We start from the raw sequence: 18,570 nt of genomic DNA on the forward strand, positions 1-18,570 counted from the left end.
TTGTTGGTTATTCAGCAGCGTGTTGTTCAGCCTCCATATGTTGGAATTTTTAATAGTTTTTCTCCTGTAATTGAGATCTAATCTTACTGCATTGTGGTCAGAAAAGATGCTTGGAATGATTTCTATTTTTTTGAATTTACCAAGGCTAGCTTTATGGCCCAGGATGTGATCTATCCTGGAGAAGGTTCCATGTGCGCTTGAGAAAAAGGTGAAATTCATTGTTTTGGGATGAAATGTCCTATAGATATCAATTAGGTCTAACTGGTCTATTGTATCGTTTAACGTTTGTGTTTCCTTGTTAATTTTCTGTTTAGTTGATCTATCCATAGGTGTGAGTGGGGTATTAAAGTCTCCCACTATTATTGTGTTATTGTTAATTTCTCCTTTCATACTTGTTAGCATTTGTCTTACGTATTGCGGCGCTCCCGTGTTGGGTGCATATATATTTATAATTGTTATATCTTCTTCTTGGATTGATCCTTTGATCATTAGGTAGTGACCATCTTTGTCTCTTTTCATAGCCTTTGTTTTAAAGTCTATTTTATCTGATATAAGTATTGCTACTCCTGCTTTCTTTTGGTCCCTATTTGCATGGAAAATCTTTTTCCAGCCCTTCACTTTCAGTCTGTATGTGTCCCCTGTTTTGAGGTGGGTCTCTTGTAGACAACATATGTAGGGGTCTTGTTTTTGTATCCATTCAGCCAATCTTTGTTTTTTGGTTGGGGCATTCAGCCCATTTACATTTAAGGTAATTACTGATAGGTATGATTCCCTTGCCATGTACTTTATTGTTTTGGGTTGGAGTTTATACACTGTTTTTGTGTTTCCTGTCTAGAGAATATCCTTTAGTATTTGTTGGAGAGCTGGTTTGGTGGTGCTGAATTCTCTCAGCTTTTGCTTGTCTGAGAAGCTTTTGATTTCTCCTTCATATTTGAATGAGATCCTTGCTGGGTACAATAATCTGGGCTGTAGGTTATTTTCTTTCATTGCTTTAAGTATGTCTTGCCATTCCCTCCTGGCTTGAAGAGTTTCTATTGAAAGATCAGTTGTTATCCTAATGGGAATTCCCTTGTGTGTTATTTGTTGTTTTTCCCTTGCTGCTTTTAATATTTGTTCTTTGTGTTTGATCTTTGTTAATTTGATTAATATGTGTCTTGGGGTGTTTCGCCTTGGGTTTATCCTGTTTGGGACTCTCTGGGTTTCTTGGACTTGGGTGATTATTTCCTTCCCCATTTTAGGGAAGTTTTCAACTATTATCTCCTCAAGTATTTTCTCATGGTCTTTCTTTTTGTCTTCTTCTTCTGGAACCCCTATGATTCGGATGTTGTAGCGTTTAATATTGTCCTGGAGGTTTCTGAGATTGTCCTCATTTCTTTTAATTCGTTTTTCTTTTATCCTCTCTGGTTCATTTATTTCTACCATTCTATCTTCTAATTTACTAATCCTATCTTCTGCCTCTGTTATTCTACTATTTGTTGCCTCCAGAGTGTTTTTAATTTCATTTATTGCATTATTCATTTTATATTGACTCTCTTTTATTTCTTCTAGGTCCTTGTTAAACCTTTCTTGCATCTTCTCAATCCTTGTCTCCAAGCTATTTATCTGTGATTCCATTTTGATTTCAAGATTTTGGATCAATTTCACTATCATTATTCGGAATTCTTTATCAGGTAGATTCCCTATCTCTTCCTCTTTTGTTTGGTTTGGTGGGCTTTTATCCTGTTCCTTTGTCTGCTGGGTATTCCTCTGTCTCTTCATTTTGTTTAAATTGCTGAGTTTGGGGTGTCCTTTCTGTATTCTGGCAGTTTGTGGAGTTCTCTTTATTGTGGCATTTCCTCGCTCTGTGTGGGTTTGTACAGGTGGCTTGTCAAGGTTTCTTGGTTAGGGAAGCTTGTATCGGTGTTCTGGTGAGTGGAGCTGTATTTCTTCTCTCTCCTTTCGAAGACTTGGGTTGCTTTTCTGGGTGCCTGACGTCCTCTGCGGCATTCAGAAGTTGTTTTGTGGAATTTACTCGGCGTTTAAATGTTCTTTTGATGAATTTGTGGGGGAGAATGTGTTCTCCCCATCCTACTCCTCCGCCATCTTAGCTCCTCCCCTCTGGGGACTAGTTTTCTTGTAAGCTTGAAGACTGGATCTTCTCAAAGATGCTAAGCCTAGCAAATTGAATCTAAAGTACTCCCTGGTCATTAGAAATGCATTGGCTGAGGAAGGCATACAGTGCTCCCATGCCCCTCCCTGCAGAAGGCAGCAGAATGCCTTTTACCATTCACTAAGTAACAATTGTATCTCTGCTGAGGACTTGGGGAGCTGGGAACACACTGTATTATGTCTTGATTTTTCATATTTCCATATATGTGTGTGCTGCTGCTGCTGCTGTTTCGTTGCTAAGTCATGTCCAACTCTTTGTGATGCCATGGACTGTAGCTCACCAGGCTCCACTGTCCATGGGATTTCAATACTGGAGTGGGTTGCCATTTCCTTCTCTAGGGGATCTTCCCAACCCAGGGATGGAACCAGCATATATGGCATCTCCTGCTTGGCAGGTGGATTATTTACCACTGAGCCAACTGAGAAGCCTATGTATCTGTGTATCTTCTGCAATTGGGGAAAACAAACAAACAAACAAACTTTTGTATCTTGTGCCTGTTGGTTTATCTCAGCTTTATTCCTGGTGATACCCAAGAAGAAGTCAGGACTGCTAATATATGGCCCATACCCCCATCTAGCCTCATTACCTGCATTCTCTTTCAAGTACCCTGCATTCTACCTTCTCTGCTTATTTTCTATTTGGAAAATAGTTTGTCTTTTCATATCTTTGTGCTGAAGTGCATACCCTTCCCCCAGTTTGAAAAGCCTATCTTCCTTGGCCTCCCTTACACTCTATTTTCATTCCCTTTTCAAATAGGACTTTATACCACACTGCTAGGAGAAGTATTTAAACAGTGAAGCCCAACATGAGTCCCCAGGCAGAATGCAGGAACTGAACAGAGAAGTGGACTTTGAGTATTAAGTATGCTATCGGTGTAAAGAGTTCTTCAAAAAGCAAAATAAATTATGAATGCTAGAATTTGAATTATGACTCTGGTTTACTATTTTGTAACCTATACACCCTAATTTCATCTATAAAATATAGATGTAATAATGGTAGTTAAGTTCAGAGGGTTGTGAAAATTGAAAGAGATTTTTGAAAAAAGTTTAGCACGGTGCTTGGAATATAACAGAGTTTCACAAATCTAACTAATCTTGGGCCTTTTGTTTTCCTTTTAGCATGCACTCTCTATTCTAACCCCTTAAGTATCCTCTGAGGATTTGAAGAAATGAAGACTCTTTAACCATTAGGCATCTGTCTCTCTCTGAAATCTGGAACACTCTAGGGACCAGAGCACAGATAAAAGTCTGTCTCTGGAGGAGTTACAGTGTTTGACTGCTGGGTGGAGGCCAAGGGAAACTGGGGTGTCCAGGGGAAAAGAAGGATGATAGAGAATCTAAACGGGGAAGAGGGCCTCTAATGGGAGGTCTTTGAAAGAGACAGCACTCCTCACTATGCCTCTGTGTTGTTCATATTTGATCTTGTGTTGCTCCTGATGGCTCCTGTATAAATCCCCCTTCTTTTGAGTGAAAGAAATATGGACCACCATAGGAAGTCAAATAGAGAAAACTCCAGGGATGTGAGTAACTAACCTGGGGACTGGGTGTTGGGCTTGACAAAGTCTCAAAGCCAGGGTCACCCTAGAAAGGATATAAGCCTTCAGTGTGTTAGTCACTCAGTTGTGTTTGACTCTTTGCAAACCCATGGACTGTAGCTCTCCAGGTTCCTCTGTCCACGAGATTCTCTAGGCAATAATATTGGAATGGGTTGCCATTTCCTTCTTCAGGGGATCTTCTTGACACAGGAATAGAACTCAGATCTCCTGCATTGTAGGCGGATTCTTTACTCTCTGAGCAACCAGAGAAGACCATGAGCCCTCAACCCAACTAAAAAGGGCTGGCCAGGACTAGTGGGTACTGCTCATACCAAGATCACATCTGGAAGTGATGGGACAGTTAGGGAAGGAAAAAGAACAGGAATACATGACTACTTTGGTTCAAAACTGAGAGAGGAAGGGGTAAGTCTAACCTTGAGGTGATGGAGAGAGGGTTTTCAGGGACTAGGGGGGGTTTGAGAGAATAGAAACTGAGCAGTAGGGCTGATTGGGAGCACGTGCTTTTGATCATAGAGGGGAGGCATTGTTTATCATAAACACAAAGGTTCCATTCGACTGAATTATGCATTACTACTTTTACCTTTTGATGTTGTTCAGTCACTAAGTCCTGTCTGACTCTTTGCAACCCCATGGACTCTAACCTGCCCAGCTCCTCTGTGTGTGGGATTTCCCAGGCAAGAATAGTGTAATGGATTGCCATTTCCTTCTCCTGGGGATCTTTTTGGACCAGGGATCGATCAAAGACTCCGCTCCTGCATTGGTGGGTAGATTCCTTATCACTGAGCCACTACAGAAGCATGCTTTTACCTTTAAGACAATTTTAATTTGAATTACTTCCCATCCTTTAAATAGGAATAAAAAAATCTTCATATACCCTATGATTTAGTTAAGTGACTTGTTTTAGTTTTTCTCTAGTAATTGACTTTCCAGATCTTCCTGTGAATGTCTCTACAACGTTGAAGGCAGAGATAGGTTCTGGGCTGGAAATTGGCTAGACCTTCCTGAAGAATAGTGCATTTCAACAACCAGAAAGCAATTGTGTCTGTATATTGATCTGGGTAGTGGTCATGAGGATGTGTTTATGTGCTGACCTTATAAAACTTTATCAACTACACATCTTCTGTGCATTTTACAGTATGTATATCACATGCTGTGTGCTCAGTAAGTAGCTCAGTTGTGCCTGACTCTTTCAGACCCCATGCACTATAACCCACCAGGCTCCTCTCCATGAGAATTTTCCAGGCAAGAATACTGGAGTGAGTTGTCATTTCCTATTCCAGTGGATCTTCCCAACCCAGGGATTGAACCCACATCTCTTGCATCTCCTGCATTGGCAGGCAGATTTTTTACCACTGTGCCACCTGGGAAGACCATGTATATCATATTTAAAAAACTTAACCAATATTAGAGACAAAGCAGTAATGTTAAGTGTTTGGATAGGTCAAGTAAAATAAAGACTGAAAAGAAAACACTGGATTGCCAACATGTCATTGATGGAGATGACTGCTGAACTTAGCAAGAAAAATTTCAGTAACAGTAGATTGAAGAATAAAAAAAAGACCAACCAAATCAATTACCCTGTCACTTGAAAGGACTAATAAGGTATGTAAACATCTAGCAGTGCTAATCAAGAAAAGGAATGAGGGGGAGATAAATCTCTCAAAAGAATGAAAGGTATGACTATAATTTGAAAGATGGGCAAATACTAGCTCAGGCTGCCCATAGAAGAAAGGAAGATTTATACAGAGCAGAGATGCAGACAGGAAGACCTTGGATGAGAGGTGAGTTAGTTCAGTTCAGTCGCTCAGTCGTGTCCGACTCTTTGCGACCCCATGAATCACAGCACGCCAGGCCTCCCTGTCCATCACCAACTCCTGGAGTTCACCCAGACTCACGTCCATCGAGTCAGTGATGCCATCCAGCCATCTCATCCTCTGTCGTCCCCTTCTACTCTTGCCCCCAATCCCTCCCAGCATCAGAGTCTTTTCCAATGAGTCAACTCTTCGCATGAGGTGGCCAAAGTACTGGAGTTTCAGTTTTAGCATCATTCCTTCCAAAGAAATCCCAGGGCTGATCTCCTTCAGAATGGACTGGTTGGATCTCCTTGCAGTCCAAGGGACTCTCAAGAGTCTTCTCCAACACCACAGTTCAAAAGCATCCATTCTTCAGTGCTCAGCCTTCTTCACAGTCCAACTCTCACATTCATACATGACCACAGGAAAAACCATAGCCTTGACTAGACGAACTTCGTTGGTAAAGTAATGTCTCAGCTTTTGAATATGCTATCTAGGTTGGTCATAACTTTCCTTCCAAGGAGTAAACGTCTTTTAATTTCATGGCTGCAGTCACCATCTGCAGTGATTTTGGAGCCCCCCAAAATAAAGTCTGATACTGTTTCCACTGTTTCCCCATCTATTTCCCATGAAGTGATGGGACTGGAGGTGAGTTAAGGGAGGAAGAATTCTGGTTCCTCAAACTCTTTTTTGATTTTTTGAGGAATGATGCTCAACCTTGAGTTTGTGGCATCCAGGAAACACACAGCAATCTTAAAGATATCCTGAAAAACTTTTTTTTTTTTTTAAACTCTGCATTATTTTTCTACTTTGAAAAGCTTTCCCTTCTCCTCTCATGATCTATCACTGAAGATGTTTCACCCAGTGGCTAGACACAGCAAGGCTCTCTGATCATGAAACATAGCTCACTACATCATTCTGTTTCATTATAAGGCATTTCTTATGTTCAGGGTTTTAGTTTGTTTGTCTGTTTAAACAAAGACCACAATTTGCAATCACATCTCAGAAATGTGGCTTTTTAAGAAACTTCAGAGGTCTCTCATCAAGGCTGCTGTTGGCACCTCAGTGTGGAATCAGTTAGTGGTAGGCACTCTAGGGGATAAATGGAAGGGTAAGATATATTTACGTGTTACCTGGTTAGACTTGAGAACCAGGTAAGTGATTGTCTAATGAAATATAATTTTAGTTGCTTCGTTGTGTCTGACCCTTTGTGACCCCATGGACTGTAACCTGCCAGGTTCCTCTGTCTATGAGATTTACCCCTTCTCTAGGGGATCTTCCTGACCCAGGGATCAAACCTGGGTCTCCTACATTGCAGGTGGATTCTTTACTGTCTAACCCATGAGGGAAGCCCAATGCTCGTTTAGTGCTTGGCTAAAAAAGAAAATGGTACAGTAGCTGATTGAATTCTGAAACCAGTACTCCATCAATCTTACCTACTCAAATCTTTAGGGAGAAGCCAGTCTGATGAGAAATCCAAGAAGGGTCAAGAATCCAAAATCACTGCAGATGGTGACTGCAGCCATGAAATTAAAAGACACATACTCCTTGGAAGAAAAGCTATATGACAAACCTAGATAGCGTATTAAAAAGCAGAGACATTACTTTGCCAACAAAGGTCCATCTAGTCAAAGCTATGGTTTTTCCAATAGTCATGTATGGATGTGAGAGTTGGACCATAAAGAAGGCTGAGCACCAAAGAATTGATGCTTTCAAATTGTGGTTCTGGAAAAGACTCTTGAGAGTCTCTTGGACTGCAAGGATGTCAAACCAGTCATTCCTAAAGGAAATCAACCCTGAATATTCATTGGAAGGACTGATGCTGAAGTTGAAGCTCCAATACTTTGGCTACCTGATGTGAAGAGCTGACTTGTTAGAAAAGACCCCGATGCTGGGAAAGATAGAAAGCAGGAGAAGAAGGAGATGACAGAGGACAAGATGGTTGGATGCCATCACTGACTCGATGGACATGAGTTTGAGCAAGCTTTGGGAGTTGGTGACGGACAAGGAGGCCTGGCATGCTGCAGTCCATGGGGTTGCAAACAGTGTGACATGACTGAGAGACTGAACAACAACAAGTGAAGACAGTGTCCAGGATATGGAAAGTTCTTAGCCTATATGCCCCTGACTGAGGGGAGGGATAGAAGGTGAATGATAATAGTTGGCTAGTGTTCAGGATTAGCAAATAAGCACTCTTCATATGAGATTGCCTGGAAACCCAGGAAAGAGTTCTGGGCCTATAAATGACTATTGTAAAGTCAACATACTCACACAATTGGTGTGGTAAACCACTAGCTTAATGTCTTGAGAGATGCAATATTAGGGCATTGAGAGGTTGAGGAAGGAAAAGATATAAAATGTTACATGTTCAATCTCAAAAAGTTTCACACAACAATTATTAAATATTAGGAACTGAACATAAAAAAGTAAAACAAAAAACCTTTCTTTTGTTTCTGTTTCATCCATCCATTCATTCAACCGTTTGCTATAATGAGTACATATATCTTCTTTTAATGGACCTGTACACAACAGCTGTGGGTCACACTCTTGGCATAAGGGATAAGGCCATGAACAAGACATACATGACTGAATATAAGAAAATCACAGGTAGAGTACTTAAAAGGTCAATTTGGGTCCCTCTGAGGTCAGCATGGATAAGTCCCTCTATGTAACTTAGGTTTAGCATGGGATGGGTCAGGAAGTAGAGAAGATTTCCCAAAGGATGTAACTTAAGATCTTTGAACACTGATAGAAATTAGTAAGGCAAAGAATACTGAGAATTATGGAAGGTAGAGCAGGAAAACTTTGTCACATGTCAGTTCCTTAAACCTGCGGCCCACTGAGTTGAGAATAACATCAGGCCCTTTTAACACCAGAGCTGGGAACACATCTTACAGGATTGTATCCTTTTCTTACCTAATTTTATACATTAACAGGAAAGCAGTCTCATCTGTGATGCTGGGGTTACCCTACAACCATACAACGGAAGCCCCTGCCACCTTCATCCTGGTGGGTATCCCAGGTTTGCAGTCTTCACATCTTTGGCTGGCTGTCTCACTGAGCATCATGTATACCACAGCCCTGTTAGCAAACACCCTCATAGTGACTATCATCTGGATGGATTCCACTCTACAGGAGCCCATGTACTGCTTCCTGTGTGTTCTGGCTGCCGTGGACATGGTGATGGCCTCCTCGGTGGTGCCCAATATGGTGAGCATCTTCTCCTCAGGAGACAACACCATCAGCTTTAATGCTTGTTTCACTCAGATGTATCTTGTCCATGCAGCCACAGCTGTGGAGTCGGGGCTGCTGCTGGCCATGGCTTTTGACCGCTATGTGGCCATCTGTAAGCCCCTACACTATAAGAGAATTCTCACACATCGAGTGATGCTGGAAATGACTGTGATCATCACCATCAGAGCGACTGTATTCATGACTCCCCTGAGCTGGATGGTGAGTCATCTGCCCTTCTGTGGCTCCAACGTGGTTCTCCATTCCTACTGTGAGCACATAGCTGTGGCCAAGTTGGCTTGTGCCGACCCCAGGCCCAGTAGTCTTTATAGCCTGATTGTTTCCTCCATTATTGTGGGTTCTGATGTGGCCTTTATTGCTGCCTCCTATATCCTGATTCTCCAGGCAGTATTCAGTCTCTCCTCAAAGAATGCTCAGTTAAAAGCATTAAGCACATGTGGCTCCCATGTGGGGGTTATGGCTCTGTACTACCTGCCTGGGATGGCGTCCATCTATGTGGCCTGGCTGGGGGAGGACGTAGCGCCTTTGTGCACCCAAGTGCTGTTAGCTGACTTATATCTGATCATCCCGCCATCTTTGAACCCCATCATCTATGGCCTAAGGACGAAGCAAATACGAAATCGAACATGGGGCCTGCTGATTCACTACCTCTTTAACCACTCCAACTTGGGCTCAGGAATTCAGGCCCTTGAGCAAACCAGACAACTTCAAAGACGCCCTAGCTAACCTGGACAGTTTGGTTCACCTGATGCCATACAAAGTCTAAATAAAGAAGCTGTAAAGTTTAACTTTACCTAACTATTCAATCTCTAGCAAAGATGTCAATGAAATGATTTATTTTCTGATGAATATAATGGTTTGAATAAACTAGTATTTGAATCAGAGATAAGTCTGGGCAGGCAATGTAGATTTGTGATTTTTCTTTCCTTAGATTTTGACCTACATTTCCAATTTAATATCCTACCAGACCCTCTGCAGAAGAAACCAACTGTTGGGTCTGCAATGTCTGACTGATTTTCTCACAACTGTTTTCCTTATAAGATTATATGGAAGCAACTGTTAATATATAATACACTGACCTCTGGGTCACTGATAAATCCACTCAACTTGGATCCTGTGCTCATATCAGGAACAGAGTCTGTCTCCAGTCAAAATGGATTCCAGCTTCTGAGGAGATGTAAACTTGGAATCACTGATGATGGCCATTTTCTAACACATGTACTTGGAAAGTGAAATCTGTTCAAAAATTGGTTCTTTGGTTCCAATTCATTTCAAACACACAAGTACATCCCTGCTATTCAGTACTATAAGGTGTACCTCTGTTTCCTATGTACCTAGTATTGTTCAGGAAGTTGGAATGGTGTACTAATCACCAACTTTTTGTTTGTAAGCAATGGAAGCTAAGGCAATGTGAGTTTGCTTTTAGTTTATCCTTTCAGAAAGTCTTAATTCCTATAGTTAGTGCATTGGAGAAGGAAATGGCAACCCACTCCAGTGTTCCTGCCTGGAGAATCCCAGGGACGGGAGAGCCTGGTGGGCTGCCATCTATGGGGTCGCACAGAGTTGGACATGACTGAAGTGACTTAGTATAGCATAGTCAGTACATCTTAAAGAGAAAGGGATTTCATATGTAGGAGATACAATACATATATTTGACTCTGGTGTATTTGAAAATCTTAATAAACTATAGTTTTCAAATAAGTGTTGGTAGCAAGTTACTGTATCTTAATATTTCCTTTGTACTGATGGGGAAACAATGCTAATTATAAAGTGCATGGAAGATTAAATTTCAAAATGAGCACATAAAACAATACCTTACATACATACTGTGCATACTTTAAAATATACCCAATAATTTCTAATTTCATAATTTTAAGGGGTAGTCATAGGTACTGTTGATATTATATATTCCTGTGTAGATAAGCATGTACAAAGTAATTGTTCCAAAGAGATCTGATGCTCAACCACCTAGCAGCCACAGATTTCCCTAATATTGCTATTATTTACTTGCTTAGAATATATTCTATTTCTGAAAATGAAACAAGTAGGAATCAATCTCTAAAAATCAGATAAACTTATTTGGGGCCTTGTTTTCTTTTCAGAATATGTGTTATATTCCTTATTAGTTATCCTCTGAGGACATGAAACAAAGTCTCTTCCACTAAGCACCTGTCTCTCCCTACAATCTGGAAAGCTCCCTTGGGGCAGAGAACAGGGAAAAATCAGTCTCTGGAGGAGTTATAGTGTTTGTCTGCTGGGCAGAGGTCAAGGGAAGCTGGGGTGTCCAGGGGAAAAGCAGGGAGATAGAGAATCTGAAGGGAAAGAGGGCTCCCAATGGGAGGGCTCTGAAAGTGACAACACTCCTCATTGTGCCTCCATGTTGTTCATATTTGATTGTGTGTTGCTCCTCCTGTATAAATCCCCTTCTTTTGGGTGAAAGAAATGCAGCCTGCCAGAGGAAGTCGAATAGAGACAACTCCAGGGATGTGAGTAACTAACCTGGGGACTGGGTGTTGGGCTTGATGAAGTCTCAAAGCCAGCGTCACCCTAGAAAGGAGGATATAAGCAACTCCACTACAAAGGGCTGGCCAGGTCCCATGGGTACTGCTGATACCAAGATCACATTCTGGAAATCATGGGACAACTAGGGAGATAAAAGGAATAGGATATATATGATTATTTTGGTTCAAAGCTGAGAGAAGAAGGAGTAAGTCTAACCTTGGAATGAAGGAGAGAGGGTTTTCAGGGACTAGGGGGAGTTGAGAGAATAGAAACTGAGCAGTAGGACTGATTGGGAGCATGTGCTTTTGGTCATAGAGGGGAGACACTGATTTATCATGAACACAAAGGCTCCATTTGACTGAATTACAGATTACTACTTTTATCTTTAAGACAATTTTCATTTGAATTGAGTATTTCCCATCCTTTAATAGAAATAAAATATCCTGACATATCCTATGATTGTCTTATTAAGTGTCTTGTCTAAGCTTTTCTTTTTTTTCCTAAACTTTCTTCCTTTTATTCTTAAAATTTTTTAGTATAAATTTATTTATTTTAATTGGAGGTTAATTACTTTACATTTCTTTAGTATTGGCTTTCCAGCTCTTCAAGTGAATGTCTCTGCAGGGTTGAAGGCAGAGGCAGATTGTGGTCTGGAAATGTTTTAGGAGAGCTTGGCTAGAGCTTTCTCAAGAAGAATGCACCTCAAGAACCAGGAAGCAATTGTATTTCTTGATCTTGGTAGTGGCCATGAGGGTGTGTTCATGTTCTCACAAATAAAACTTAGACTGTCCATTTTACCATATGGATGCTATATTTCAATCAAAAGTTAGCCAAAAAATAAAGAAGCAAGCAACAGTGTTAAATGTTCTGGATAGGTCAAGTAAAATAAAGACTGAAAACACTGGACTGGCAACATGTCACTGATGGAGCTAATTGTTGGTCTTAGCAAATTTTTTTTCAGTAGCAGCAGACTGAAGAGTAAGATAGTAATACTTATAAACAGACCCACCAAATCAAATGTTCTGCCAATGGACCAGACTATTAAGACATGTAAATCTCTAGCACTACTAAGCAAGAAGAAAAAGGAATGAGGGAACTAAAACCTCACAGAAATGAAAGGTATGACCTGTGACAACTTGCCAAGGCTAGAGAGGAGGGATGGGCAGGCACTAGATGAGACTTCTCTCAGAAGAAAGGTAGATTTATACAGGGGGATCCAGAGAGGAAGATCCTGGATCAGAGGTAAACAGCAGGAAGAGCCATTCTGATTCCTCAGATCCTCTTCAACTCTTTAAGGAAAGATGCTCAATCTTGGCTTTATGGCATCCAGGCCACACATAGCAGTCTTAAGAGTACCCTGAATAATTTTCTTTTCACTCTACATTATTGTTCTACTTTAAAAAGCTTTCCTTTATCTTCTCATGCTCTATCATTGAAGATGTCTCACCCAGTGGTTATATGCAGTTAGGTTCTCTGACTATAAAACAGAGCTCATTACTTTATTTAGTCTATTCCATTATAAGGCATTTCTTATGTTTAGGGGTTTTTTTTGTTTGTTTGTTTCAATAAAGACCATGGTTTTCAATTATATCCCATAAGTTTGGCTTTTTAGAAAACTTCTGAGGACTCTCATCAAGGTTTCTGTTGGTACCTGGGTGTGGAGTCAATTAGTGGTAGGCTCTCCAGGGGGTAACTGGAAGGGACAAATGTGTGTTGCCTGATTAGCACTGAGAACCAGGTAAGTGTTGGTCTAGTGCTTGGCTACTGCCATTGATGGGATTCTGAAGTCAGTTCTCCATCAATCTTACCTATTCAACTTTTTTAGGGAGGAGCCAGAAGTGATGAGAAATCCAAGAATGATCAAGTGAAGACAATGTCCAAGGATCTGGAAAGTTCTTAGCCTTTAGCCCCTGACTGAAGTGAGGGACAGGAGGTGATAACTAACCACTGGCTAGTCTGGAGGCTTGACAAATACACACTCTTTATTTAAGGTTGCCCGGACACCTGGGAAAGAGTTTTTGGCTTTATGTGAGTACTGTAAAGTCCAATAGTCACACAATCAGTGTCGTGACCCACTAGCCTGAGGCTCTGAGAGATGTAGTATTAGGGTAGTGAGAGTTTCAGGAAGGAGAAGATGAAAAACATTACATGTTAAATCTAGGAAGTTCATTGATTCATTCAACAATGATTATATATTAGGAACGGAGCATACAGAAATAAAAGAAACATTCTTTCCTCTGATTTTTCATTCATTCAACTTTTTGCTATAATGAGCACACGTATTCTCTCTTAATGGACTTGTGCACAACACATCTGGGTCACACACTTGGTATAATTTATAAGGCCATGAACAAGATACACATGATTGAATACAATAGTCACATGTATGATACTGGAATGATCAGTTTAGGTCCCTCAGAGGTAAGCACAGATGAGAGCCCATAAAAGCTCTGAAGCTACCTAACTTAGTTTTGTCATGAGATGGGGCACAAAGTAGAGAAGACTTCCCAAGGGATGTAACTCAAGATCTTTGAATAGTGATAGAAATTCGTAAGGCAAAGAATACTGAGAATGATGGAAGGTGGAGCAGGAAAACTTTGTCACATGTCAGTTCCTTAAACCTGCGGCCCACTGAGTTGAGAATAACATCAGGCCCTTTTAACACCAGAGCTGGGAACACATCTTACAGGATTGTATCCTTTTCTTACCTAATTTTATACATTAACAGGAAAGCAGTCTCATCTGTGATGCTGGGGTTACCCTACAACCATACAACGGAAGCCCCTGCCACCTTCATCCTGGTGGGTATCCCAGGTTTGCAGTCTTCACATCTTTGGCTGGCTGTTTCACTGAGCATCATGTATACCACAGCCCTGTCAGCAAACACCCTCATAGTGACTATCATCTGGATGGATTCCACTCTACAGGAGCCCATGTACTACTTCCTGTGTGTTCTGGCTGCCATGGACATGGTTATGGCCTCTGTAGTGGTGCCCAAGATGGTGAGCATCTTCTCCTCAGGAGACAACTCCATCAGCTTTAATGCTTGTTTCACTCAGATGTATTTTGTCCATGCAGCCACAGCTGTGGAGACAGGGCTACTGCTGGCCATGGCTTTTGACCGCTATGTGGCCATCTGTAAGCCCCTACACTATAAAAGAATTCTCACACCTCGAGTGATGCTGGGAATAAATGTGACTATCACCATCAGAGCGACTGTATTCATGACTCCCCTGAGCTGGATGGTGAGTCATCTGCCCTTCTGTGGCTCCAACATGGTTCTCCATTCCTACTGTGAGCACATAGCTGTGGCCAAGTTGGCTTGTGCCGACCCCAGGCCCAGTAGTCTCTACAGTCTGATTGGTACCTCCATTATTGTGGGTTCTGATGTGGCCTTTATTGCTGCCTCCTATATCCTGATTCTCCAGGCAGTATTCAGTCTCTCCTCAAAGAATGCTCAGTTAAAAGCATTAAGTACGTGTGGCTCCCATGTGGGGGTTATGGCTCTGTACTACCTACCTGGGATGGCATCCATCTATGTGCCTTGGCTAGGGAAAGACATAATGCCTGTGCACATCCAAGTGCTGTTAGCTGACTTGTATCTGATCATCCCACCTACCTTAAACCCCATCATCTATGGCCTGAGGATAAAGCAAATACGAAATCGAACATGGAGCTTGCTGATGCACTGCCTCTTTAAACACTCCAACTTGGGTTCATGAATAGAAGTCTCTTCAGACTTTGAGCATTTTAGCCAATCCAAAGATGCTTTAGTTCACCTGGATGGTCTAGTTCACCTGGCACTATATAAGTTCTAAGAGAAAGCTATAAGGATATCTTTGCCTCAGTTCAGTTCAGTACAGTTGCTCAGTCCTGTCCAGCTCTTTGCAACCCCATGGACTGTAGCATGCCAGGCCTCTCTGTCCATCCCCAGCTCCTGGAGCCTGCTCAAACTCATGTCTATCTAGTTTGGTTGGATGGTGATGCCATCCAACCATCTCATTCTCTGTCGTCCCCTTCTTTTTCTGCCCTCAGTCCTTCCCAGCATTAGGGTCTTTTCAAATGAGTCAGTTCTTCACATTAGGTGGTCAAAGTATTGGAATTTCAGCTTCAACTTCAGTCCTTCCAATAAATATTCAACTAATTTCCTTTAGGGTGGACTGGTTGGATCTCCTTACAGTCCAAGGAACTGTCAAGAGTCTTCTCCAACTTCACAGTTCAAAAGCATCAATTCTTCTGCGCTCAGCTTTCTTTACAGTCCAACTCTCACATCCGTACATGACTACTGGAAAAACCATAGCTTTGACTAGATGGACCTTTGTTGGCAAAGTAATGTTTCTGCTTTTTAATATGCTGTATAGGTTGGCCATAACGTTTCTTCCAACGAGTAAGCGTCTTTTTATTTCATGGCTGCAGTGACCATTTGCAGTGATTTTGGAGGCCCCCCCACCCCACCAAAAAAGTCAGTCACTGTTTCCACTGTTTCCCCATCTATTTGCCATGAAGTGATGTGACCAGATACCATAATCTTAGTTTTCTGAATGTTCAGCTTTAAGCCACTTTTTCACTCTCCTCTTTCACTTTCATCAAGAGGTTCTTTAGTTCTTTGTCGCTTTCTGCCGTAAAGGTGATATCATCTGCATATCTGAGGTTATGGATATTTCTCCCAGCAATCTTGATTCCAGCTTGTGCTTCATCTGGCCTAGTGTTTCTCATGATGTACTCTGCATATAAGTTAAAAAAGCAAGGTGACAATATACAGCCTTGACATACTTCTTTCCCGATTTGGAACCAGTCTGCTGTTTCATGTCCAGTTCTAACTGTTGCTTCCTGACCTGCATACAGATATCTTAAGAGGCATGCAAGGTGGTCTGATATTCCCATCTCTTTAAGAATTTTCCACAGTTTGTTGTGATCCACACAGTCAAAGGCTTTGACATAGTCAATAAAGCAGAGATCTATGTTTTTCTCTTGCTTTTTTGATGATCTAATGGATGTTGGCAATTTGATCTCTAGTTCCTCTGCCTTTTCTAAATCCAGCTTGAACATCTGGAAGTTCATGGCTTATGTCTGCTGAAGCCTGGCTTGAAGAATTTTAAGCATTACTTTACTAGTGTGTGAGATGAGTACAATTGTGTAGTAGTTTGAGCTTTCTTTGGCATTGCCTTTCTTTGGGATTGGAATGAAAACTTATCATTTCCAGTCCTGTGGCCACTGCTGAGTTTTCCAAATTTGCTGGCATATTGAGTGCAGCACATTCACAGCATCATCTTTCAGGATTTGAAATAACTCAACTGGAATTCCATCACCTTCACTAGCTTTGTTCGTAGTGATGCTTCCTAAGGTCCACTTGACTTCACATTCCAGGATGTCTGGCTCTAGGTGAGTGATCATATAGTCTTTATTATCTGGGTCATGAAGATTTTTTTTTTTTTTTTTTTGTATAGTTCTTTTGTGTATTCCTGCCACCTCTTCTTAATATCTTCTGCTTCTGTTAGGTCCATACCATTTCTGTCCTTTATAGAGCCCATCTTTGCATGAAATGGTCCCTTGGTATCTCTGATTTTCTTGACGAGATCTCTAGTCTTTCCCATTCTATTGCTTTCCTCTATTTCTTTGCACTGATCACTAAGGAAGGCTTTCTTATCTCTCCTTGCTATTCTTTAGAACTCTTCATTCAAATAGGTATATCTTTCCTTTTCTCCTTTGCTTTTTGCTTCTTTTCTGAGCTATTTGTAAGATGTCCTCAGATAGCCATTTTGCTTCTTTGCACATCTTTTTCTTGGAGATGGTCTTGATTCCTGTCTTCTCTACAATGTCAGGGACCTCCAATCATAGTTCTTTAGGTACTCTGTCTATCAGATCTAGTCCCTTAAATCTATTTCTCACTTCTACTGTGTAATCGTAAGGGATTTGATTTAGGTCATACCTGAATGGTCTAGTGGTTTTCCCTACTTTCTTCAATTTAAGTCTGAATTTGGCAAGAAGGAGTTCATGATCTGAGCCACAGTCAGCTCCCAGTGTTGTTTTTGCTGACTGTATAGAGGTTCTCCATCTTTGGCTGCAAAGAATATAATAAATTTCATTTTGGTATTGACCATCTGGTGATGTCCATGTGTTGAGTCTTCTCTTGTGTTGTTGGAAGAGGGCGTTTGCTTTGACCAGTGTGTTCTCTTGGCAAAACTCTATTAGCCTTTGCCCCGCTTCATTCTGTACTCCAAGGCCAAATTTGCCTGTTATTCCAGGTGTTTCTTGACTTCTTACTTTTGCATTCCAGTCCCCTATAATGAAAAGGACATCTTTTTTGGGTGTTAGTTCTAGAAGGTCTTGTAGATCTTCATAGAACTGTTCAACTTCAGCTTCTTCAGCGTTACTGGTCAGGGCATGGACTTGGACTACTGTGATATTGAATGGTTTGCCTTGGAAATGAACAGAGATCATTCTGTTGTTTTTGAGACTGCATCCAAGTACTGGATTTCTTTGCCTAACTGTTCCTTCTCTAGCAAGGACCAATGAGATGATTAATTATCTGACAACTTTAATGGTTTCAATCAACTAGGATCTGAAACATAGAGTTTAGGCAGAGATGATAGATTTGGACATTTCCTTTCCTTAGCTCCTGACCTGCATTTTCAACTTAGTATCCTACTAGTCCCTTTGCACGGAGAAGGCAATGGCACCCCACTCCAGTACTCTTGCCTGGAAAATCCCATGGACGGAGGGCCTGGTGGGCTGTAGTCAATGGGGTCGCTAAGAGTCGGACACGACTGAGCGACTTCACTTTCACTTTTCACTTTCATACATTGGAGAAGGAAATGGCAACCCACTCCAGTGTTCTTGCCTGGAGAATCCCAGGGACGGGGGAGCCTGGTGGGCTGCCGTCTATGGGGTCGCACAGAGTCGGACATGACTGAAGCGACTTAGCAGCAGCAGCAGCAGCAGTCCCTTTGCCAAAGAAGCCAAGTGTTGGTTGTACCATACCTGACTAATTTTCTCACAAACTGTACATCCTGGAATTCTGAGGTGGAGCTACTAGTAAAGAACCTGCCTGCCAAATGCAGGAGACGTAAGAGACGTGGGTTCAATCCCTGGGTCGAGAAGATCCCCTGGAAAAGGAAATGGCAACTCACTCCAGTATTCTTGTCTCGAGAATCCTATAGACAGAGGAGCCTGGTAGGCTACAGTCCATGAGATCACAAAGAGTTGGACATGCCTGAAATCACATTACACACATGTATATCTCCTTATGTAATTATATGGAAGCAACTGTTAATATATATGACAGTGACCTCTATGAATTGATGAACCCACTGAACTTG

The 18,570-nt window shown here is 41.5% G+C and overlaps 2 protein-coding genes across 2 annotated transcripts; both read left to right on the forward strand.

Annotated features, from left to right (window-relative positions):
* Positions 1–8,437: 8,437 nt before the first annotated feature.
* On the forward strand, positions 8,438–9,475 carry LOC113904907 (olfactory receptor 52I1-like). Its single transcript, XM_027561975.1, has one exon. It carries the CDS (start codon positions 8,453–8,455, stop codon positions 9,473–9,475), a length of 1,023 nt encoding a protein of 340 aa, XP_027417776.1. The 5' UTR covers positions 8,438–8,452.
* Positions 9,476–13,983: 4,508 nt separating this feature from the next.
* Positions 13,984–14,973, forward strand: LOC113904741 (olfactory receptor 52I2-like). The gene has a single exon (XM_027561833.1). It carries the CDS (start codon positions 13,999–14,001, stop codon positions 14,971–14,973), a length of 975 nt encoding a protein of 324 aa, XP_027417634.1. The 5' UTR covers positions 13,984–13,998.
* The last annotated feature ends 3,597 nt before the right edge of the window (positions 14,974–18,570 follow it).

Source organism: Bos indicus x Bos taurus, chromosome 15 (genome assembly GCF_003369695.1).
Source record: "Bos indicus x Bos taurus breed Angus x Brahman F1 hybrid chromosome 15, Bos_hybrid_MaternalHap_v2.0, whole genome shotgun sequence".
Classification (NCBI taxonomy): Eukaryota; Metazoa; Chordata; class Mammalia; order Artiodactyla; family Bovidae; genus Bos; species Bos indicus x Bos taurus.

What these genes read in the sequence shown, in the direction of transcription:
- LOC113904907 (XM_027561975.1), top strand. Translation starts at nt 8,453, where the DNA reads ATGCTGGGGTTACCCTACAACCATACAACGGAAGCCCCTGCCACCTTC.
- LOC113904741 (XM_027561833.1), top strand. Translation starts at nt 13,999, where the DNA reads ATGCTGGGGTTACCCTACAACCATACAACGGAAGCCCCTGCCACCTTC.